Source organism: Trichoderma breve, chromosome 2, assembly GCF_028502605.1.
Source record: "Trichoderma breve strain T069 chromosome 2, whole genome shotgun sequence".
In the NCBI taxonomy this organism is placed as follows: domain Eukaryota; kingdom Fungi; phylum Ascomycota; class Sordariomycetes; order Hypocreales; family Hypocreaceae; genus Trichoderma; species Trichoderma breve.
In genome coordinates, this window is record NC_079233.1 from 6,909,801 (window position 1) to 6,933,430 (window position 23,630).

At 48.8% G+C, this 23,630-nt stretch overlaps 9 protein-coding genes across 9 annotated transcripts; 5 read left to right on the plus strand and 4 right to left on the minus strand.

The window, feature by feature from the left end:
• Positions 1-991: 991 nt before the first annotated feature.
• Positions 992-2,792, minus strand: T069G_04337 (sugar transporter domain-containing protein; the record flags this gene model as incomplete). Its single annotated transcript, XM_056171547.1, has 5 exons — positions 992-1,405; positions 1,461-1,923; positions 1,983-2,300; positions 2,384-2,641; positions 2,710-2,792. The coding sequence occupies 5 exons, from the start codon at positions 2,790-2,792 to the stop codon at positions 992-994; spliced, it is 1,536 nt and encodes a 511-aa protein (XP_056032439.1).
• A 909-nt stretch (positions 2,793-3,701) lies between these two features.
• Positions 3,702-5,612, plus strand: T069G_04338 (sulfatase domain-containing protein; the record flags this gene model as incomplete). Its single annotated transcript, XM_056171548.1, has 2 exons — positions 3,702-4,155; positions 4,240-5,612. 2 exons carry the CDS (start codon positions 3,702-3,704, stop codon positions 5,610-5,612), a joined length of 1,827 nt encoding a protein of 608 aa, XP_056032440.1.
• A 222-nt stretch (positions 5,613-5,834) lies between these two features.
• On the minus strand, positions 5,835-9,370 carry T069G_04339 (fungal zn(2)-Cys(6) binuclear cluster domain-containing protein; the record flags this gene model as incomplete). Its single annotated transcript, XM_056171549.1, has 8 exons — positions 5,835-6,324; positions 6,396-6,475; positions 6,537-7,077; positions 7,134-7,552; positions 7,617-7,746; positions 7,803-7,997; positions 8,109-8,486; positions 9,297-9,370. 8 exons carry the CDS (start codon positions 9,368-9,370, stop codon positions 5,835-5,837), a joined length of 2,307 nt encoding a protein of 768 aa, XP_056032441.1.
• Positions 9,371-9,820: 450 nt separating this feature from the next.
• On the minus strand, positions 9,821-11,241 carry T069G_04340 (slime mold cyclic AMP receptor domain-containing protein; the record flags this gene model as incomplete). Its single annotated transcript, XM_056171550.1, has 3 exons — positions 9,821-10,580; positions 10,647-10,913; positions 10,985-11,241. The coding sequence occupies 3 exons, from the start codon at positions 11,239-11,241 to the stop codon at positions 9,821-9,823; spliced, it is 1,284 nt and encodes a 427-aa protein (XP_056032442.1).
• A 2,020-nt stretch (positions 11,242-13,261) lies between these two features.
• T069G_04341 (zinc-binding dehydrogenase domain-containing protein) lies at positions 13,262-14,588 on the minus strand (the record flags this gene model as incomplete). Its single annotated transcript, XM_056171551.1, has 5 exons — positions 13,262-13,327; positions 13,391-13,666; positions 13,732-13,905; positions 13,960-14,349; positions 14,427-14,588. The coding sequence occupies 5 exons, from the start codon at positions 14,586-14,588 to the stop codon at positions 13,262-13,264; spliced, it is 1,068 nt and encodes a 355-aa protein (XP_056032443.1).
• Positions 14,589-15,018: 430 nt separating this feature from the next.
• T069G_04342 (ethD domain-containing protein) lies at positions 15,019-15,529 on the plus strand (the record flags this gene model as incomplete). Its single annotated transcript, XM_056171552.1, has 2 exons — positions 15,019-15,189; positions 15,269-15,529. The coding sequence occupies 2 exons, from the start codon at positions 15,019-15,021 to the stop codon at positions 15,527-15,529; spliced, it is 432 nt and encodes a 143-aa protein (XP_056032444.1).
• Positions 15,530-16,423: 894 nt separating this feature from the next.
• T069G_04343 (uncharacterized protein) lies at positions 16,424-17,383 on the plus strand (the record flags this gene model as incomplete). The annotated part of the gene is made up of 2 exons (XM_056171553.1): positions 16,424-16,535; positions 16,620-17,383. The coding sequence occupies 2 exons, from the start codon at positions 16,424-16,426 to the stop codon at positions 17,381-17,383; spliced, it is 876 nt and encodes a 291-aa protein (XP_056032445.1).
• A 3,034-nt stretch (positions 17,384-20,417) lies between these two features.
• On the plus strand, positions 20,418-20,909 carry T069G_04344 (uncharacterized protein; the record flags this gene model as incomplete). Its single annotated transcript, XM_056171554.1, has 1 exon — positions 20,418-20,909. One exon carries the CDS (start codon positions 20,418-20,420, stop codon positions 20,907-20,909), a length of 492 nt encoding a protein of 163 aa, XP_056032446.1.
• Positions 20,910-22,075: 1,166 nt separating this feature from the next.
• On the plus strand, positions 22,076-23,301 carry T069G_04345 (GTP cyclohydrolase II domain-containing protein; the record flags this gene model as incomplete). The annotated part of the gene is made up of 2 exons (XM_056171555.1): positions 22,076-23,191; positions 23,254-23,301. The coding sequence occupies 2 exons, from the start codon at positions 22,076-22,078 to the stop codon at positions 23,299-23,301; spliced, it is 1,164 nt and encodes a 387-aa protein (XP_056032447.1).
• Positions 23,302-23,630: the final 329 nt, after the last annotated feature.

Genomic DNA, 23,630 nt, shown 5'->3' on the forward strand with positions numbered 1-23,630 from the left:
TGATCATGCTTGCTCGTATAGATGGGTTTCGAGTACGTCATGAAGTTGTACTGGATCATTTACCCTCACCCCATAGTGTGGAACCCAAGTCGTGTTTGTGTTGTGGCTTCTACCACTGATCATGCATAGCTATATAGTTCCAAAAACATTATGTTAACCTTTCATTCTCAGGCAGCCCATTTACCAATATATTTTCATACTCTAAACATGGTACGATGCGTTTCGGTCGAATTTCGGTCGAAGGAGTGACAGGGTTTCAGCAGGATATGCCGAAGTTATCTTCTAATAATAGAAGGAGTGCTTGATATTGTCTTGTATTTTGGTACACACATACTAGTAATACATGAAAACGTCTAATACACGATCTAAATACTATTACTTCATCCACTTGTTCATTCATGGCAAGTATAATAGATGTATCTCTACTTCATGAGACTGGACATTGTCTGGGGGTCGTACTAATGGGTATAGGAATTGGCTCTCTTCACTGCCAGACCTCAAATGGAAGAATAGTCTTCAAGGTCGTATGTCGACCACAGAAACTATGAGTTAGTAATATGCCTGATGCTCCGCCACATCTGGGTATCTCTGATCCCGCGGCCCACCCAATCCTTTCGGGTATCGGACACAGCCCAAGTCCGCGTCTGTAAGTTGTTTTACAATTTGCCTTATTGGAAACGCTACCATCTAGCTCGGCTCCCCCTAATGTCTTGAAGCTGGGGTTGCTCTCACTAAACAATGTTTCGAAGCATAGCCTGGCGTGGTTGAAATAGTCAATTACTGCTGTAGAGTTATATATATTTAACCGTCGCACTCTCAATGCTCTGGAAATGAAGGATCTATAGCAAACTTTATGACTTTGCCAGCATTATATCAGCCACTGCTGATTGAGAATTCATTATGCTACTAATGCTACTAGTATTAACCGAACTTCATTATACGACTATTGCCTCCCCTCATAATGTCCGCAGCCTGCACGAGTTGTCGCATTCTAAGCCTCGCCAGAGCCCGGCTCCTTCCTAGCTGTATCCTCGATATAGGTAGCTATGGGAGTCACCTGAACTTTGCTGAAATTGCGCAGAGATTCTCCCGATGCGAAAAGTTCGTCAACTTCTTCAAGGCTGCGTCCCTTCATCTCAGGAATGAAGAAGTAGGCTACACCAACCATCACCCAGTTGATGGAGCCATAAATAAAGCCAACTTTAGCACCCAGTGCGGCGTACGGCGCGTTGAGCAGATAAGGAATTGTGAACGAGGTGACAAATGTGGTGATGATGGAAATGACGGATGCAAAGAGATTCGTCTTTTCCTTGACACGGGTGGAGGCCGCCTCGGACACCACGACGTATGACACTGGAGCCCATGACAGGTTGTAAGAGCAAGCGAATAAGATGAAAGATGCCACCTAAGAATCGTAAATATACATATTTGTAAGGGGTAAAGAGAGTCTCATAACTTACCAATGCTCCTCTCTCAGAGTCGTTGGGATGCTTCTCAAGTCCAACACCGCCAACAATGAACAGGAAGATGGCCATTCCTGAGCCACCGATCATCAGCATGGGGCGTCTGCCAATTTGGTCAATCATGAACCAAGTAGCAATGAGACAGACAAGGCCAGTAACGTTGCTCAAGATGTTGAACAGGAAAGCCTGGCTCTTGTAGCCTTGAGACTGATAGAACACAACAGAGTATTGGCTGGAGAAGGCCTGTCCGGTAATCTGCTGACCAAACATGGCAATCACAGCAACCATGGTACGCTTTCGGTTTTCCTTGTTGAAGACCTCTGACCATGGGCCCTTTTCCTCGGTAGAGTGAGCATGACGGAGAATGTCAATTTCCTGCTCAATTTCGGCTTCGGTGTGGTTCTTGTAGAGTCTTCGTAGGGAAACTTTTGCCTCTTCAGTTCGATTTCGGGTCAGGAGCCTGTATTTTGAGAATAATTAGTTTATTTTCAAATCAAGAAAACTTTTTTCACAGCTTACCATCGTGGAGATTCGGGAACAAGAGGCAAGAGTGCCACAATAAATGCTGGAGCAATGAATTGCAGACCAACGGGAATCTGCCAGCCTTTATCACCAGAGATGTGCTGAGTTCCAAAGGTAACCAGCGAAGCAATCAGTTGACCAAAAACAATCATGAGCTGCAGCGTAGATGTCATCATTCCACGCAGAACCTTGGGAGAGGTCTCAGCCAGGTAGATGGGGACAACAACAATGGTCATTCCCGTCATGCCGAAGCTGATGAATCTGCCCACGGTGAACTGTGCGCTCGACCTTGCAGTTGTTTGCAAAAGAACACCGCTGTAGAATCCATTGTCAGTAAACCTTGTATTATACAGGAGAAATTCATTAAATCCAATTGTTTTTATCAAAGAGTGACCCACATGAAGGACAGGCAAGCCAGAACCAGGACACACATCTTGCGTCCGTATCGCTCGGCAATCGGTCCACAAGCAATGGCACCCAGAGCCTTGCCCAGGAAGGGCAGCGACGTCATAAGAGAAGACAGCCATGGGGGAAGTTTGCAGACACCTGTTGTAGGATCACATTGACCGAACCGCTTGCCAAAGCTCTGCATGCCCTGGACTCCTCCAAAGTTGCCAACATCGTAACCAAAGTTGAAGGCGCAGCTGCACATGTACCTGGAGAGTAGCATATTGATTAGAATTATGTTTGATTTAGATAGGATGAAAGGATATTAGGCACTTACAGCATGATGAACAGAATCGTGGTGTTAAACTGCTTCAAGCGGTGACCTACAGAGAGGTCCACCGAACCTGTATCGCCGGCCATTTTGAGCGTTTCGGTATAGCAATACTTTGACAATGATTGCGATGATGATAATAAGGACCAAGAGTAGGAGAGTTGATGGATGGAATCAAGGATAAAGTCGAGATGATCTTCTATATCCTAGCAGCGAAAGCTTGATCGCGTTCGACCGCGTTTCCAATGCTGCAGACTCTGCCACCATCTCCGGGCGGAAAAAAGACAGGATTATTCACGACATATATAGAATGTTTGAGCATCGACGCCTTGCAGCCACAACTGTATTGGCACGTCGCTTCGTCAATCCTTGACGCGCCGTGCCTGGATCGCAGACCATTGCACCATCTCAATGGATCAACTCGCAATGGACGTTGTCCGCAGCAAATGCTGGGAGTAGCGACCGAAGGCCGTCAACTAGGAGGCCGAAGTCCGGGGCGAAAGCCGGGCACCAGCGAGGGCCGCGAGTCAGAAAGTAAGAACAGTCTCGCCTCTCCGCATCGAGAACTCATGCGGAGAGCCTGGCTGGAACTAGACTGGGCTTATGGCCCCACGATCCCATGCTTTTAGACAACTCTACTATGGAGAATCCCCGTATCACAGGTCTCGGGAACACAAATCGACAAACTATGTTCATGTAGGCGAGAACCAGAAAGCTGGGGGAGCTCGGTTCCGCCAAAGCCACCCGACTTCCATGTGGTCATGCACAGTTTCTGACCAGAACGGATGCCGACATTAGTTGCCATCTCTAGTGATGTAGCAATGGTTCAGGCACTTGGGATGGATGGATCCATACCTAATGCAAGATAAAAAAAATGACGAGCTCCATATATTGAACTTGATCTTATGATCATCGCGTTTCCTACTTTGTGATACTTTGCTTCTTCTGTCCTCTCAACTCAAAATCCGCCTCTTGCACTGCCAACAAAGCATCAAACAATGGGCAGCCAAAAGGATACTCGACCCAATTTCCTCGTCATTGTTGCTGATGACCTTGGCTTCAGTGACCTTGGCTGCTATGGCTCCGAGATAACAACCCCTCACATCGATTCGCTGGCCTCCCAGCAAGGGTCTCTGCGCTTCACACAATTCCACGTTGCCGCAGCTTGCAGTCCTACTCGTTCGATGCTTATGACGGGGACGGACCATCACATTGCTGGACTTGGACAGTTACACGAGTTTGTACGCAGTTCACCTGCTCACCAGGGCCAACCAGGCCATGAAGGTTACCTACATGAAAGGGTGGTTGCTCTTCCAGAGCTCTTATCTGATGGAGGGTACTTTACGGTCATGAGTGGCAAATGGCATTTGGGTCTACAGAAGCAGCATCTACCCATCAAGCGCGGCTTCAAGAAGAGCCTGGCGCTGCTGCCGGGGTGCGCGAATCATTACGGTATGTGCGAAGTGTGCTGGCCAGTCGGAACCCGGCATGGTATCCCATCTGTAGCCAATGTTTACTAACAAGACAAATCAATAGCTTATGAGCCTGAATACCAGGATCCCACCTCAGAGCCCGGGCGATTCTTCGAAACCGCAACGCGAGCCCTGCATGCAGAGGACGACCGCTATCTAAATGAAAAAGAGCTCGGCGAAGACTGGTATTCGTCAGACGGCTATGCGAGTCGGATGATTTCTTACCTGGAGAATCGTACCGATGAGGAGCGTCAGCAGCCCTTCTTCGCCTACCTCCCCTTCTCCGCGCCACACTGGCCGCTACAAGCACCCAAAGAGGTGTGTGACAAGTATAAGGGTCAATATGCAGATGGACCGGAGGCACTGCGCCAGAAGCGCCTGGAGCGACTCAAGTCTCTCGGGCTGGTCAGTCAAGATGCAGTGGCCCACCCTGTTGTAACGACAGGGGCCGAAGTCAAGAACTGGGAATCTCTCAATGAGGAGACACGTGCTGCCTCTGCAAGGGCCATGGAGGTGTACGCGGGGATGGTGGATCGCATGGACTGGAACATTGGTCGAGTTCTTGATTATCTGCGAAAGGCGGGCGAATTCGACAACACATTCATCCTGTTTATGAGCGACAATGGCGCCGAGGGGGCGAGTTACGAAGCGAGCCCCTTAGTTGGCGACAGCATCATGGCGCATGTGAATAAGTACTACAACAACAGTCTGGACAACATTGGCAGGGGAGATTCGTTTGTCTGGTACGGCCCTCTTTGGGCTCAAGCAGCAACCGCACCATCACGGCTGTACAAGATGTTTTCTACCGAGGGAGGCTGCAGAGTGCCCCTGGTGGTAAAGCCTCATTCAGGCATTAACAACCAGCGTGGCAGCGATGGCAGCGGTGTAATTACCGACGCCTTCTGCACTGTCATGGATATCGTGCCCACGGTTCTGGACCTCGCAGGGCTGAAACATCCTGGCACAGAGTACAATGGCCGCAAGGTTGCGACTCTCCGTGGCCAGAGCTGGAGAAGCTATCTCGAATCAATCAGTGGCTGGAGTCGAAAGTCCCCTATTCACGAGGCTGACTATGTTGCCGGGTTTGAGATTGCGGGATCCGGAGCCCTGCGTCGCGGCAACTGGAAGATTACGTTTGTACCAGCACCCAAGGGTCCTCAGCGGTGGGAGTTGTTCAACCTTGATGCTGACCCTGGTGAGACAAACGACCTGAGCAAAGAGGAGCCAGAAAGGCTTAAAGAGATGCTTGTTTTGTGGGAAGAATATAGAAAGGAGGTCGGTGTCGTTGGCCTCGCTGGCGAATACCCAAAAGCCGTCCAGGGCGCACAGCAAACCACGCTCAAGGACGAGATGGAAGATCCATATGCTTGGATCAAGTATATAGGGCGGCCAGAAATAACGCCAAAGGAGCTGGCAGAAATTGTCCCAACCGTATAAACAAGATACACTTGGGCAATCTCTTGTAATAAAAGAATAATAAAAATAATGACATAGAACAAATAAAAATGAGTAATACGGAGCAATTGCTCTCCATCACAGGGGGCCAGCCACTGTTCCTTGGCGAGCTAGTATCCAGTCCTTCACGTTATACTGCTTTTGTAAGCGATGAAAATTGTTTTGTGTTCTTGTCGTCCTCCAGAATCTGGGCGGACGATGCTGTCATATATTACTCGAACTAATGTCGAAATCTAACCATGATGGCGGCTCCGATATGTCCCACGATATGTAGTTGGCCATCTCACCCGCCATCCGGATGTAATCCTCTGCAAGATCTGATAAGTCTACCATTTCTTTTGGCACTTCTCCCTGGATCTGAGCTGCGACATCCTGGTCGTTGACTCCAGTAGGCGTAGGATGTGTTGTAGATGCTAGCTGAATGCGGTCTAGAGAAAAGTCCGTGTTTTCCAAGACACCGCCGTTTCCAATACCGCCACCGACGCCAAGCGCCCCCTTTTGAGGCATGGAGATGATGGGCGGTGGGCGGACTGTCGAGGGTGAGACGGGATGATCGTTTGCGGCTGGTGGTGATCCCCGTCGTTGCTTCTTTTGAGCTCGAATTTCCTCTTTGGCAAGGCGGAACGGAGCCAGGCTGCTTAAGAAACCTGTATCTTCTGGGCCTGTAACCTCGGCCTGTTCTGAATCCATAGATCTAAGAAGAAGAAAAAGGCAATGGTTAGACAGTACTGGGAGGATTTGAGGGGAGGGAGTTGGGTGACAAACACTGGGCTTGGGTAAGCTTGCCACTCGGCCACTACGTTGTTGAAGTCGAATTTTTCCAGCAGTGGTAACAAGGCCTTGTGCTAATGTAACAGTCAGCTTCAATCGTAGTCTTCATATTATCAACGGCGAGTATAGACTAACGTAGGGATTCGGCTTGTCTTTCTGAAGGTGCAGAATGTCCAGTGCTCTCATATTTAGCTGGATGTTGTAGCTCGCCCGCTCCCTTACATCGATGGCATTGGACGTAGCCGTAGCAGTGTGAATGATCTGAATCTTGGTTGATTCGAATGTGGCCATCAGGCTGTGCAAATCATCAAAAACACGGACGCCATAACTGAAGCCAACGCGCACAAGTCGTGATATTTCGTCTGCATGGAATCGACACCGTTCTTGGCACTGCCTGCGAAATTCGAGAGGGGCGGAATGGAAAGCAGCTGACAGTGGAAAGACGTATCCTGGGAGTGAGACTCGAAGTAAGTCGCACACAATTGAGTGATAGAGGAAATGTAGCATGAAAACAGCGCTGATGATGCTGAGTTCTTTGTGAACGTATGCGTTGAGATCGGATATGACGAGTTGCTCGGGTAAGCCGGCGTACCATATTTCCAGCCGCTGAATAATGTCGAGAAGTGCAGATCCAGGATCCCATATGTTGGCCTCCTGACTGTTGCTTCTGATCAGTCTACAAACATGGTTAGTGATGCGTCAGGGGACTATCAAGCTCTCTTCAGAACAAACCTTAATACCCGAGTGCGGAGCTGCACGAGATATATCGTATGAGAGCGAAGATTGAGGTAACTTCGATCTGGGAAAAGCTCAAACGTGCTTAGCTTTGGTGCATTAAAGTCGAGATACTGCTGCTCCTGGGCAACAAAGTTCGCATCCGAGCAAGGTAGCGGTACGCATGGATAATCGTCTTTCCAGTACAGATTTCCGTCCACTCCACCACCCAGAAAGCTATCAAGAATATAGCAAGACCATAAAAGCCGTCTTTCAGTCTCCAATTGAGTCATCTGGGAAAGCCCAGGTGAAGCAGGCACCTTTTTGGGAGAGTCAAGGCTGAGTAATCTCATGATGCGAAGACAGCTTCCGAAGACGACAAAGGCCAGAGCATGCTGGTCCATAGAGATGGAATGTTCACATATAAGAACCATTGCCTATGGTTCAAGATTAGAGAAGGTCAGCCAAGGACGGCAAAAGCCAAGTACTGGTATCACAAACCATCATTGTCGAAAGGGAAGGGTTTGCTATCTCCCTCATAGCAAGATCCCTAGCTCGTTCAGCCCAAGCTGCTCCAGGAATGCCGTGAAACGGATTGTTAAACTCTGAAGGGGTATCCAACAGATACATTCTATTGCGATTGTCAGTACTAAGAGTCCACATTAATGCACTGGGCGCCGTTCTCACCTTGCTCCAAGCGCAGCAACTATGTAGATGACGGCCTCTCCGAAATCCTCACTCAGTGTGCCTCTGTCCAACGCTTGATAAAATGTTGGTTTGTGGATGAATCCCAAACAGCGTAGAGTAGATATCCGATCAAAGAATTTATCGGCTAAGGACTGTAAATGAAACCTGTCTTGTGGTAGGGCATCCGCAAAGAGCCTGCAATGATACGGCAGAAGATGGTAAGCTTTTATCGGGCCAGAAGTCTCATGATGCTCTATTCTTTCTTTTTTTCTTCTTCTATTTTTTTAAACTCTCGATTATACATACCATTGAACACTAGGTGATAAGTGCGCTGATAGGGGTACGCCCATCAAGTTGGCTTGGCTCCCAGGAGTAGAAACGCTGCCGCTACGATTGGACGTGGCTAACATTTGGTCGTCCACTGGCATCGATGACGAAGGCGATTGACTGGCAGCAGCGTCGTATTTGGCATCGTATTTGGCATTGTATTTGCATGCAAAACCCTTCCTCGCGCATCGCTTGCAAGTCGGCCGCGTGCGAGAGCAGCGACTCTTTGTCCGGCGACACTCGTCACAAGATCCAACCTTGCGCTTCTCAACTCCGGACGCTCGGTAGATGGTGTCCACCGAATCTTGGATCCGCTGCCGTGACCCATCCTTGTGCGATAAAATCGCCGCCGTGTCACTATAACCGGGACAATTTACCCCAAGGCGATCGCAGTTGTGACATGTTGGTGTTTTGCGGTCGCACCGAACCTGCAGGGGATGTAAGTACATGTGCTCATTGCTACTTGAAATTCTGAGATTGAATTGGCCGAATACGGCAAAAAGCAATTCAAATTGGGTTTGGTCAGCTTCCCTTTCGCGAACGGCAGACGACACATCCTGTTGACATCGTATCTTCCTCCGGGGGGGTGATTATGCATATGAAGGTGGGTGAGTGAAGAGTTTCAAGGCAAAATAAATGGAGATCTGGGGTAGCGGAGAAGTGGAGATGAGCATGACACATGCGATCACAAAATGGACAATAGAAATGGCGTAATGGAATTGTCCAGGATGGAGAATAGATGGAGTATATACGAGTATACAGCATGTAAGTAAGCACTGCTGCTGGAAGGCGACGGTAATCAACGCAGGACCCCTATTATGTGCATTACATTTTCATCTTCAATGTTGGTCTATAAAGCAATGAAGCTACAGCAACAACATGAAAGAGATTCGACAGTCGGAGTCTCGCACTGTTCAGCCACCAGCACCTTGGGCCTGGACCGAGGCGGAAGTCGGGAGCGAGATGCTTGATTCCCACTCCTCCCCAGCATTTTCTACCAATAGCTTTCGGCGCTAATTGTCTTTAGCGTTGCGGCTACTTTTTATTTGGGTAAGTTGGGCTAGCAAGGGTTGCTCTGATGGAGACTTGCTTTGCGCTCGTGATGTCTCTGGTTTGGTGGATTTTCTTCTCTTACTGAGGCTACGTGTAAGAATGAATAGCCACTACATGGCTGTACCAATGCTCATGCTGCTCTCCATAACTGATGCGTCTGCACCGTATTCGTTAACAGGTCCTTCCATCGTGTCACAAATAGTGCAATCCTTGTTATTGAGTTAACAGAAGAGGAATCCATTTCTACCCTTTGTAGTTCAGCATGACTATTACTTAACCTGGAGCTCGATTCAAAAATTAACAAACAACCCCCTCACATGGTAAGCAAAGTTTATAGATAATGACTCAAAGGATCTAGTACTCAATAAATCATGGGTATATTCTCCATAGTATGTGTGCCTCTATGGTTACCGATACGCCGCATCACCTAACTGATTGCAATTCCTGGTGCCATAAACCCCTTCTCTCTCCTTCGTATACTATGTACATTTCTACGAGAAAATGTAGAAGAGGACATATTTACTGTTGTGTGTCAAGGGTAGTAAACAGAAAACAAACAAATGAGTAGATATATATAAAGCCTTGACTCCTCTCCCCAAACAATGGTATTATTAACCAGAACCGGAACAAGTTCTGTATCAACTTTCTTGCGTTTCTTCATTATGTGTCCGTCCACGAATACGGTCCATGCGATCAATGGCAAACGCTCGTGCCGCTAGCCACATGTCGTGGAACAGGTTCTTAGTAGCCGTCCAGGATGTGACGACGTAGACGAGACAATTCCAGAACCCTTGCAGCGGAAGCACAAAGACGCTCATAAACTCCAATGGAACGGAAACGGAGTTGTGATGGGTGAGAGAGTATAGACGATTGGCGCTAGACGGTATCCATGTAATAAGCATGGCGGTAAAGAAAAGGAGAGCGCACTTGGTATACGACCAAGCGGCATTGTCTCGCTCGTGATTTCGTCGGCGAATGAGGCGGAGGGCTCGTGATGTTGCTGAGTGAGAGGGCTGCCGTGGCTGCGGTGGGTTTGATCCTCTGTGAGGAGGCGTGGCGTAATCGTAATAAGTTGCATGTGGCCCATCAGATTGGTTCGACTGAGTGGACTTATTAGTTGCAAGATGGACTGAATGAGGCCTCGTTGCGGTTTCTGAGCTCGAACCACCCGCATAGCTGTTGGGTTGTTGGAGGCCGAGGTTATGTTCAAGCTTTGTTGGATCAGGGTCGTGAATGGCCTCCATGGTAAGGGTCGGATCAGTTGAGGGGAAGGATGTCACTTCATCTATTGAAATGGGGTCGAGATCAGACGACTGGAAGACGTAGACCTGCTTCCGGACTTGGAAGATGGTACGGCCAGCTCGAATATAGATGGCGAATATGAAGAGGATGCAAAACCTTTGGCATGGTTAATAAATGTTACTGTTCCTTTACTGTCGCAATCCATATTCAAGCGTCACCTACCACATCGGGGCATAAAAAGCCGCCACCCTGAGAACATCCCATTCTCGCGATATCCAGCACCATGAGACGGCAGGGCCATAAATCCGATCCCCTCCGCGATCTTTTACGAAAAGAAATGTGAATCCCGGTATGAACGGAATGCCATAGCAGAGTAGTAAATAGATGGGCTCTATCTTGCGCAGATCTCTGGCTTCGAACTTGTGATAAAAGGTGAGATAGACATTAATTGCCATGCATAACGTCCAAAGTACATCAGCTGGTAGGAAGCTGTGATTGATTGTTAGTCTAAGTTGTGCTCGCGGCTCGGGATAGCTAGAATAAAGGTCCGGACAACATACGTTTGGATCAAAAATGCTTGCGCCTGACAACCAGCCGAGTCCGGCTCGTCTATAAACGATCGAGCCATCATTGTGCCAGTATTGGTCAAGATGTTGCCAAACGACGCATAAAAGATCAGACGGTTAATTGATTTGCTAAAATACTTTGAGCAAAGAAACGTGAGAATCGTAAACGCGCATGCCACCAGGGATACCGTTGAGCAAGTGCGCTCAATGACGATGAGGGCGTTGATCTGCTCCTCCGTAAGGCCGGCCATGATGTGATCGGTTTGATAGCTGAATACATCTGCAGGCTCAACCGTGGTAGATTGCTCGCTCAAGCGAGGTTGGGGACGTTTTTTCTTCTTTCTCTATTTTTCTTGTGTCGTATGTGGAGATGGTGGCGATGGCGATACCAAAGGGTTTGCGCGGAGTCTTTGGAGCAATGTATGATGGACGTGTGGTGATGATAGCTGGTGTTACTGATGTTCTGACGGTAAAGATTATCCTCCTCTTGTCGCCCTCGAAATCGAATCGAGTACGAGTCCAGCGAAGCTGTGTCGCGGCCTTGGGAGAGGGCCTTTAGCATCCATACTCGGTCATTCTGGCGCTGAACTAGGACGAGGAGAGCTCAAGCTGATAATGAGACAAACAGCCGATTATCATTGTGCAAACGGGCCGTCGCAAGCGTTGGAAGTCGGGGATGAACAACCTTGATTGCACCAACGCAGGCGCAAGGCGAATCTTTGGCGGTCAGCTCTTCTTTTTCTAACTCTCGGGCAGATTCTCGCGGTCGCAATCTCGTCTAAGGCTCTCGGATCTAGTTCCCCCACGGCGTGTGGCGCCAAGATGCCATTAATATTACAACCTGGCACCTGGAGAGACGTGATCCTTCTGCTACTACCCTGTACGGAAAACCCTTGCCGAGTGTCCCATGCCAGAAACAATTGCTGGGAACGAAAAGCTGAAGCGGTGAAATATGACAGCCCAGCCCAGCCCAGTTAGCGGAGAGACCCCAAAGAGACCCCGACTTCAGCCCTTGAGAAATTGCCGACAGGTTGGCCGATCCCATGCCAATGAGCTCCCACCTTTATTCGCTGATGCTCCTGTGTGTGCTAATCATTGGCTGCATCAATTGCTGGGGGTGGCTGGCATGGCTTGTCTTCAACGATCTTGCCAGACTCATCTTGGTCTAAGAGGCGTGTCCTCTCCCCCTCGCAGGAATTGGGACGCAAAAGTACAGCATACAACCAGCTCAAGCGTAAGCTCGGCACGGAATATACGAACTTCTCCGTACTAAGAACCCTCACGTGGATGTGCGTAATCCCTCCTTTGGTCAACGTTCGTAAGACAACAACAGACACACTGCCAATCGGATATCGTGCTGTCTTCGGCGCTTAACGGCCGATCTTGTCCCACACTGCTGCAGTAGCACGTACATAGCTACCAGCATCTCGGCATCGCCGCTCGGACGAGATGCTTGCCGGCTGCCATATTCATACCTTGGCTGGGCGAAGGAGGCTTTCCCCCGACTCCCTCCCTCGGGTGACGGTCTGCGAGTAGCATTGCGACTTCTACGTCAGCCAAACATCATGCTAGCCAGAATACAATTTGGCGTCGAAAGTATCGCAAGTAATTGGTGCCCGCTTCATGTGTTAAGCCTTATTCTGTGCAGCTAGACTGTATTAGTGCCGCTTTGGTTTTTGTTGGATCTGCCCTTTTGCGGACATTGATGAGGCTGCTTCCGGTAGTTCTTCCAGCTTGAGCTTTCAGCCAGCCGAGGAGCAATTCACCTCCTCCGTTTCTTCCGCGGCAGGACTAATTACTAGTTTACCAGATTTTGTGCCGATTTGTTTTTTCTGCGATACGATTTACCGACAAGACAACTCGAATTCCGAACCGCATTTCGTGGTTCCGAATATGCAAGGAGGCCAACTTCTCGCCAGCCAGGTGGAGTACGCGTAACCAGATCGTGCATCAGCTCGGTGAGCCAATAGAGCAAGAAAGCAATGCAAGATGAGAGGATCGACTTGCTGCAGTGAACTGCTTGACTTGACCAAGGATCAGCGGTGACACCGTGAGAGACATAGCAATTTTATTCAAAATTTCTCTCAAGCTGAGTCGCTGAGTTACAGCTATACTAGGTAGCTGTCCACAATTTTAACAATTCCGCGGATAGTTAGGAATGTCTCAGACCCTACCCGCTGCTATTATATGGTTAAGTACTAGTAAATCACGGCTCAACAAATTAGAGACAATTTGTGTCGAAACGGTATAGACTAATACCTACCGATTCCTTCAATCGGTTAGTTTTTGAGAGCCCCTCAAGTCAATGACAACCTTTCCCAGGTGTTTTCGGTCCAACTAGTTGCAATGAACGTCAAGAGAGTAGCTGCACAAAATGGGACATGGACATGTTCCACCTACCATATACTGATACGCCTCGCGAGCTTCGTTCATGTTAAATACCTTCTTGTCAATAACGGGTTTGATCTTGTTGGCATCCATTGCCCTCATGAGAGCTACGAAATCTTGGCGGTTGCCGGCTCCAATAGCTCGAATGGTAGCTTGGCTGGCAAGCACCTCGACTGGATTAAACGGCGGGTCTAGCGGCTCAGATGAGTCGAGATGGCCAACGAGGGAGACGATGCCTCCCATGCGGACGGCCTTGAGGCTTTGGCGCACAGACGACGCACCCCCTACCTAAAATAGTTTCAACTGCATGAGAGCCCGGCATCGTGACCAGGTTGCTGGACGGCACTGCTTACCTCGACTACGATATCAACGCCGGCCCCATCCCTTGTCAGACTCTTGGCCGTCTCACCCCAGTTCCTGTCCTCGCTGTAATTGAGCACATGCGTGGCCCCCAAACCCTTTAACAGTTGAATCTTCTCTGCTGAGGAAGTCGTAGCAATGACGGTGGCGCCCGCGGCGACTGCTAACTGGGAACGAATCAGGGGATGCAGCCAAACTCCTTAGAGAACAGCTTTACATACCTGCAAGGCAAATAAGCTTACTCCGCTGGTCCCCTGAGTAAGCACAACGTCGCCTGGTTGTAAATAACGATCCCCGTAGAGCGAGGTCCATGCCGTAACGCCAGCACACGGAAGTGAACTGGCCTCCAGCAAGCTTAGGTTATCTGCAATACGAACAAGGCTGTGCTCAGGATACACGCCGTACTCCCTTAGAGCTCCGTCTACAACTGCTCCGAGAGAAGATAGGACGGCTGCTGGAGTTATTGGTCCCGCTATATGATCCCGCATGAAGGTCGGCGCAACTCTATCACCAGCACGGAACGCTGTAACTTTGGGGCCTACTGAGACAACTACACCCGCTCCATCTGATACTGGAACGACGTCCTTTTTCAGAGGGAAGGGATTTTTGCCCTATGAGGATATATAAGCATCTGTGATACAAAAGAGAGATGGAGGTCGTTGAGAGAAGCGAGAAGGCGGGCACTAACTTGTGCGATCAAGATGTCTCGATAGTTGAGAGATGCAAAGTGAAGGTTGACAAGTACATCATAGTCGCCAATTGTTGACGGTATAGGGGCAGAAGAGAGGTGAAGCGACTCAAGGCCATTTGCATCCCTCAGAATCCATTGCCTAAATGTGTTTTGTGTCATTTTGTGTTGATTGAAGTTGTAGACAAGATATTAGCTGCCGCGACGATGAGAGAGTGTGCAAGGGCCTTCTGCATGAGGCTGCTATTTCATTCCATAGTTTTAGGTGATACAAATAGATTTAAATACAAAACTGCATCTTCTATTGCCTTATTTTTCTGACGGGTGACGAGTTTTTCATTCAAACACGCATTTCGCCGTACTCTAAATTTCTGACGGACATGTATGATTCTGACTGTTAGTGGTAAGGTTTCTGACAACGGGGTGCGTGGGGCTGAATCTACAACGTCGAATCATGCCATGTCCAAAACATATATAATAGCTGGAAATTTCTCCCTGAAGTATTGGAAGATTAAAAACTCAAGATTGACAAGTTTGCAAATCGACAACTCAATTTCACGTTTTTACACAATTTAAATAGTCATCCACCAACATGAGCGACAACAAGAGTGCTTCTATCTCCCTTAGTGGTGTATGGAGAGCTACCGTTTCAGCAAGAAGAAAGGAAGGCTTGACAAAGGAAGAATTCTCTCGTCGATTTGCTCGTCACGGAACACTTGCTGGGCCAGTTGTCGTGAAACATAACGGCATCTCCTACTTACAGGTATGCATGATCGAGGATGAGACGGCCATTAAGCCATGCAAATGAAGCTCTGTTTGCTGACTTTAAGCAATCAATAAAGCATCACCTTACGGACACTCTGGCAACCAAATTCAAGGAAGAGCTCGGTCCCCAGCTGGCACCACACTTTCCCATCGCTGAGATCGATGGCATCACCACTCTCATATTCCCAAGTGCTAAAGACTTGGCTGCGTTCTTTGCCGATCCTGCTCACAATGAGAGCTTGAATGCCGACGTAGCTGAATTCGCGGATGTAACGTCTGTGCAGTTTTCTGTAGGAGACGAATTAGCTGTGGTTGAAGGTGGCAAGCTGTTGCTTTGATTGGCTAGAAGCACCTACAGAGTGGCAGTGATTGTCTAGGCAGGATATACGGATACATATAGCGTTAATAATCCTAGTTTGTGATGTATTGAAATTATAAATTCTCATAAAAAGAAAATTTTGTTCTTTTTGTGCCATCTTGAATTATCTGTAATGTGGTTTTGCTCAAACACCCAAAATGTACACCTAACGCTTGTAATACATTCTGGTTTCTTTGGTGGAGCAAGTCGAAGGGCGTCTACGAACCTACCGCAGTAATCCACTACCGTATGACAATGTACTAAAGACTCTGCTTATTGGGCCCGTTATTGTCATACAGAAAACGGAGTTAGAGACATATTCAGACGGCTCTACTTCTGTAATTCCGTCTTAGTCAGTATAAGAAGACAACTGCCGCGGAGTTTGAATTAGCAAAGACACAAACGTGACATAACGGCTCACTGTTAACGAAGATGGCGCATTGCTATGTAATCAGTATTGTAAACTTAGTTCAAGGTTAAAATGTATGCTTTGCAACTCGCAACGACAGCCAACATGGCTGAAATTCTTGCTATTGGATCATTGGACCGGAACCGGCGGCAGCGGGTCTCGGCTTTCCTTTCTCACCAAAGATTCATGGAGAGCCGACTCTGTCGGTACTCCTGACTCGGAAATAGACAAGTTGCTGGATTAGTAACCAAACAACTACAGTACTGTCAGAGGCCCCGCTATTTCTTCACACAGCCGTCAGAATCTCGCTGTCAGAAAGTTCCCATTAGAGGCTGCGGTAGCCAGTTGGCTGGTTTTCCTTCATCTGGCAATTGGGCTTTGCTTCCGACAAATACCGCATTTCCAAATTAGGACAGACAGCGAGAAAACAAAAAGGGAGCCAAAAAAGAGCCTAGCTTGCCAACAATGCGAGACACTTGGATACCTTTTGTGCTGGGCCCGCAGGATGACTGGTCTAAAGTGACCAATGGCGAAGATCGCAAGAGAATCCAGAATCGACTCTCACAAAGAGCCAGAAGTGAGTGTTTCACAACTCATAAGCTGCTGTGATGGAGAAAATAGATGATGAAGCGGAGAATTGACCTTGTTCATGTTTCACAAGGAGCTCAACTGAAAGCCAAGCGGTCACCGCCTCAAACTAGCTCTGTAAGATCCGTGGATGTTGTTACAGCCGAATCTTCACCCGATACAGCAACTTCATCTAGTAGCGTGCTATCGCTGGTCGACGAGTTGAATGCCGAATCTCTTTTATCATCACCAGACAGAGATAATACCACATATCCTCTAGCAACAATCACAGAAGCCGGTACTGATGAAGACATACCCACTCAGTCCCGGCCAACAGAAGCTTTAGTCACAGCATCGCGCCATTCAGCCCATTATCCTGAAACTCCACCGCTCAACTTGAACCAAGAATTCCTTTTCCTAACGTCAACCAACATTATTGCTGCTTATATAGCGAACGCAACTCTTCTTCAGATTTCTTGCACCACAACGCACCCTCGGACTTTCCACATAACTACCTCCTCAGCGCCTGCATCACTTGAACCTACGTTGTTACAGAAAACTATTCCTCACCCTCCGGTAATAGACATCATACCATTCCCTGGAGTTCGCAACCGATTAATTCGTTCCCTTGACGTCATTGATCTGGGAAAACTATCGCAAGATTTGGTTGATGGTGCTTTTCGAGTTTGGGGTCACGCAGCGTGGGACGGTATGGGGTGGGAGGTTACTGAGGCATTTGCCAGAAGGTGGTGGTTCCTTATGGATGAGCAATTAATCAGTGTGACGAATTTCTGGAGAAGGCAAAGACTGGAAGGCGAACTAATCATGAGAAATGACGAAGTGTCCGTCGAGACGTAGAATAGTGCCAGATATAGACAACGGCGTAGTTTCAGTGGTATAGGATGTTTTTCATAATCACACGCCTCTGTTTCTGCCAAGACAGTTTCAGGGACGGTCCGATCTTTGCTAGAAACACAAGAAAGTGGGTTGGTGATGGGAAGATCGAGCGCTACTATGGTTGGTTTCGCATTTTTCTGGACCGTTCAACTAGTTAGGGCCTCCCTTCACCTTTCACCTTTCAATACCGAATCCTTCTTTACTCTTGTGGCCATGCGAGATCATATGTATAATAACGCATAACCATCTTACGGTATGAGATAAGTGTCGAGTTCATATCTTGCTGGGAACCATACGCCCTATGGGTTACAACTACGGCTCACGCTGTACTCTTGGAACCCCGAGATTGTTACAAAGGCAATCTAAGGAAAGATGTTCACGATCTAAGATCTGCGACTAGTTATAGATGGCAGTTCGAAACGGACCGCTCAATGTCCATGCGATCTCTAGATAGTTTCCCGGGGGAGGGTAGATGCGATGCGATCCTAGCTTTGGAAAGCATGGACCTCCTTGTTCTTATTGAAATCGGCCACGAGATCTGAGATCGATTGTTAGATCCAGCACCAATTTAGATCCTAGACAGGGCAATCCTGGTACTGGGGCAAGGCAATCTTTCGGACTAGCCGAGATCATCGACGCAGAACACCGTGCCTCCAACGTGCCTCCTAAAGGGACTAATTTCAACCTCATTTGAATAATACAGCTACAAGAGAAGTTCAATTGCCTTTAGGATCAATAAACAGGCACTGTTCTCAGATAATTGCCACGTTGGTGATCGTAAACTACGGTAGCAACCCACTTCCAAGCGTACACTAAGCACCGGGAAGATGGATCGTCAAGATTTCGCAACAGCAGGAGAAATTTCTTCGACCGATGACTAAGAAGGGCGTGTAGCCGGGCACCCGAATGCGACCTGACCCCTTTTCCCTAGCAGGTCGGGTAAAGAACCCCCTTAATCGCGCAGTTGGACCGCTATCTCCCCGTTTCTTCGGGCTCCACGATCGTGATCAAGTAGTAGCAGTGGACTTACCCCAGTTTTGATCGGGTATTGACCCGGTATTGCTTGCATGGACTCCACAATGCGGTCCGCTTAAGACTTCGAGATGATTCAGTTCGGCTGTGATTTGTCGTCACCTCCTCAGTTGCGTGAAATCTCTGAACAGGGACCGTTTCGAAAATTCTGTAAAAAGAGGCACCAGAGTTTTAGGGCCCTTTTACGAAAAAGCCGATGGGGAACTCCTCAATTGTCCAAGAGGGTCCACATAAAGTGTCGATATGTTGGAAGTTTCCGAACAATTGATTCATAAGAATTCTTCTAGAAGGCCCATTGTCAGGCACCGTGCTGGGATACTGTTCAATGCTAAGGAGGCTGTTGACTTTCGGAGTTAAATCTAAGGTTAGGAAAATGCGAATAGAAATTTTCAAGCCTTCGGAGAGCCGCAATTGCCCCCCAGGGGGAGGCAATGGATATGGTAACAATACCTACCTACTGTATGGACCGTCTCCGCTTATCCACCTCTTCTCGAAGGCCCAGAAACGTGACGCGGCGTTTTACTTGTGCTTTTGACACTCGGAAGTTGCCTTGAAAGTTCTTTTGTTTCCAATTGTTTGGGTTGTCACATGGTGGCGCGACTTACTCGGTGTGGTGGCGCTTTACATCGACGCCTCACCCACTTTTGTCGTTAGACGGCGACCAGCCGGTTCAGATTTTTCATTGACCAAACGTCCTAAAAAAATCTGAACATGTTCCGTTTCGGTATAGTTCTCCGAGTCAAGTGCACTTTTGGAATCTGAAGTCCTTTGTATTCGTTGATGGATGGGAAGCACGAATGTTGGCGGGTCACGCGACCACTTACAGACATGGCAGTAATTACATCGTGATTGCGGTTGGACTTGGTTGCTGTTGGGATGTCTAGAGCAGGTTTTATATATCATATCTGAATAAGACTTGGGCATTTTGCTGTACTCGCTTGTCTCATATCCGTGGTCACCATTCTCTCCTATTCTTCGCTTGGTGAGGCCATGGCTATTTCCCGTTTAGGCTTCTACACCCGAGCCGACTTCGGACAACAAGAGCAGGCGTTTGACTTTTGACAAGACATCCATCAAGAGCCACTATTCACATGTAGCTGACCATTCAAACAGAGAGTTGAACACCGATGACCGAAACAATAAAGGTGGAACCACGTGGAAGCCTTCGAGGCTAGGACGCGTACCTGCTTTCCCCCCTGGTGGCACCCGCTGTCACATCGGGGGGGACAGAACGTGTGTCGATTCGGGTTCCTGAGCCCAAACTGTCTTCAGTTTAGGTGCGTCATTTAAAATATGGACCCTTTTTACCCATAATGGAAGTCTGTTGCCCACAAGCACTAAGCTGTGTCGGTTGCCACACCGAGTCACCGTGAATGTCCCGAGAGAATGGAACGACTCGCCTCCAGACACTGTGATGGAGATGGAACAAAGGAGCTCGACCCGCAACCCGCGCGGCTCTCAAGCGTACCGTCGGTCCGTATGGAATCGCTTCGATGAGCATGAAAATCTCTGAAAGCTGCGGGGGAAATGGGTCGTCCCATAGAGTCGAATTGGATATAAATATGGCCGTTGATCCCTCCCTCATGGACAGAACTCTTCTCTTCATTCTACAACACAAACAATCATTCAATACCCTCTTCAGCTTCGATTCATTCTTTCACATTGAAGCTTGTGTGTCATTCCTTTTGCACACATATCCAACTACTACAACTTTTCGGTTCGACAACCACTTCAATACACTCCCTCTTTTACAAAAGCATTTAACTTGCTTCCCACTTCCAAAACCTTCAAAATGTTCACCACCATCGCTGCTCTCCTCGCTGCCTCTGCTGCTTCCGTCTCAGCTGTTGCCGTCCCCCGCGGTAACAGTGGAAGCGCCAGCGTCACCCCCCACGAGCAATACTCCTCCTCCATCGGTGTCCTGGGCTGCCTGATCAACACCAACCGTGTTGCCTACTGGCCCATGGGCGTTGGCTGCGACAACATCTGCGTCAAGGTCACCAACGGCGACCGCAGCCTCAACCTCCTCAAGATTGACCAGTCTGGCGGTGCCTACGACATCTCCTACGATGCCTGGAACTACCTTGGCTTCGGCGAGGGTGCCGAGCAGGACCCCCACACTGGCGGCGGCATCGCCATGAACTACGAGTTCGTCGATGCCAGCGAGTGCGCTGATCTCATGCACGGCGGCAAGCTGCCTCTCTCTGCTTCCAACAGCATGAACTACGTCGCCAGCTGCATGAGCGAGCCCAACAGCTGGGTCAACAAGAACCACCAGCTCATCAACATTGCCGACCCTCTCTGCAAGTACGGATACGACGAGACCTGCTCTCTGGACCTCGCCAAGAGCAACCAGCCTTCATGCCCTCACACCCTGGGTGCCCAGGTTGCTTACTCTGGCAAGGGCGTCACCAACATTGCTTACGGCACCGGCAAGGCTGAGGCTGCTGCTTAAGTTGTGAACAATTGATTTGGTTCTATACGTCTAGAAATGCCATTAGATCAATAGAAGAACTTTGCTTTAGAATGATAGAAGTACATACAATAAAAAGTCCATTATGAATCTGGCAATGACCTTTAACTAGTTCTCTCTCAATGTCCCATTACATACTTGACACAATTGACACTCTTGACTTAATACTAATGACTTGCGTGGCTTGTGAAGCTGAGGCTTAGAAGACTCGGATTGGCTGGGGAAAAGCCATCAGTCAAAGTTGTAAGTATACGAGACGCAGTGGCTGGATGACGTCTTTCGCTGACAATAAGGATTCGGCGCTCGGAGTGGTCGGATAAGATAAGAGGACGAGTTATAGTCGATATGCACATATTTCATTGCGAAGGTCATAATCTGTTTATAGTGATGAATCGGCGAGTCTATGTAACAAACAGATAGATGAGACTAAAGGATAGAGCTGGGGGTAAAAGTGAGACCGAATTGATTCAGCATGGAAGACGAAGTCCGTTTGGGGTTATTTTAGCACCCAAGCAATGGATGGGGAAGCCCGTCGCGGATTATTCTATCCATCGAAGATGCCTCGGTAGATTGATCATAGTATTATCTGATGCTGGTCGGCTCCTAACCAAGTATACCCCCAAACTACTGCTATTAGGGTATCGCCAGTTCATGTTGCTACAGATGCACCAGAAACGTCAATATTCTGTATCCTTGGAGATTGCCTGCGCGAGACGCTGCAGAGACCCGCTGCTGCATGCTGCATTGAAACCCTTCTCTCGGCTTCTACGAGCCGCTTCTCTCCAATTCTCTTTTCCCGCGCCAAACCAATAAGTGCGTCACAAGCTGCGAATTCCCGAACCTGCGCACTCCGAGCGGCCGACCCCACCGCATTGCTTTGCTAGCCCGGCTCTTAGTCATTTTGCGAGGACCGTCGCCCGGAAATTGATAATCAGCATCAAACAATCCCGCGCGCTTGTTTTTGCGAATAGAGGCATTGGCCAGAATAAGACGGTAGGTACGTCGCTGCAAACCCGGCAAGCTGTTTCTGCTTCTCTCCCTCTCTCTCCATTTACGCTGCCTGTTACTGTTCCTGTTCACCTTTCCCTCTTGGCTCTACTGCAATCAATCCGCCAGAATCCGAGTCAGACATCATCCCACTAATCATAATGCCCTCAGCTCTCGAGACACAGGCCGTGCGCCCCATTCACTACAAAATGACGTCGGATGCGAGATCTTCTGCTGCCGACAGCACTCAGCTGCCCTCCTTCTACTCTCCCCGAACCGCTGCAGTCGACACTCCCCAGAGCCGCGATGGCCAGCCAATCGACCATCTGTCGCTGTCGTCCAGCCGTGTCGACTCCCCCAAGACTCAACCTCCCCCGCCGTCTCTCCTCTCTCCAGCCTTCACTCCGCCGGCCACCCCGGGAAATCAGACACCCACAACCGCCGGTCTGAGAGGAATTCCGGTCGATAGCTCGATTGCAACTGGAGGATGCGGTAGCAAGAAGCCGAGACTGCTAGAAACATTACCCGAGGTACAATGCGTTGTCCGGGCCCGCATCCCCACCGTCAACGGAACCGAGATGTTCCTCCATCTATACACCAACAATGTCGACAACAAGGAGCATTTGGCCATTGTGTTTGGCAATCACATCCGGAGCGAGTCCCTGGACGCTCCCCGCGAGGGCGAGACCGAGCTGGACCGCATGATTCGGGGCGCCTACACAGGCCGGCTGTACCCCGGCCGGACAACCAGCGGCATGGGCGGCCCTTCATCGGAGACGGAATCTCAGGAAGAAAAGACGCCCAACACAGATATACCCTTGGTGCGAATACACTCAGAGTGCTATACCGGAGAGACTGCGTGGTCTGCGCGGTGCGACTGCGGTGAACAACTTGACGAGGCTGCGCGACTCATGGCGTTGCCGGGCAATAAAGCGGGCGGCATCATCATCTATCTGCGACAGGAGGGCCGTGGTATTGGTCTTGGAGAGAAGCTCAAGGCCTATAACCTGCAAGATCTTGGATCCGATACCGTTGAGGCAAATCTGCTACTGCGACACCCCGCTGATGCTCGAAGCTATGGCTTGGCCACCGCCATGCTCAGGGATTTGGGCCAGAAAGATGTGCGTCTGTTGACCAACAACCCGGACAAGATCCGTGCCATTGAGGGACCCAACCGGGAGGTGGTTGTAAAGGAGCGAGTGGCCATGGTGCCGCTATCATGGAAAGGCAAGGGCGGCTTCCGAAGCCAGGAAGTAGAGGGCTACTTGAAGACAAAGGTAAGAGACGAACAGTGATTTGTTTATTAGACGAATGTTTTTTACTGACACTTGCTGTTTAGATCGAAAAGATGGGCCACATGCTAGATATGGGAGGACTATCCCAGTAATCTCAGCATCACCAACGAGGAAGCAGACGATGTGTACTATTTTTCCGTTTCGACTATCGGGCATTTCGGAGCATAAATGGAGTTTTTGTTTTTCACTTTCCAGTCCAAAATGGAAATCATGGTTGTTTTTTGTCAGTTGGCCTTTGTTTTTGGGTCACGTATATACCAGTTTGACTGCATAGGCTGGAGGAAAGCCAACCAAGTCGCAAACCAACATAATTGCCAGCCAGCGATGCCGAGCATACAAAAGGATGATTTATCTAGAAAAAAAAATAATAAGTAAATGAATAAATAAAAATCCACATTCAATAGAAACGAATCTACATACA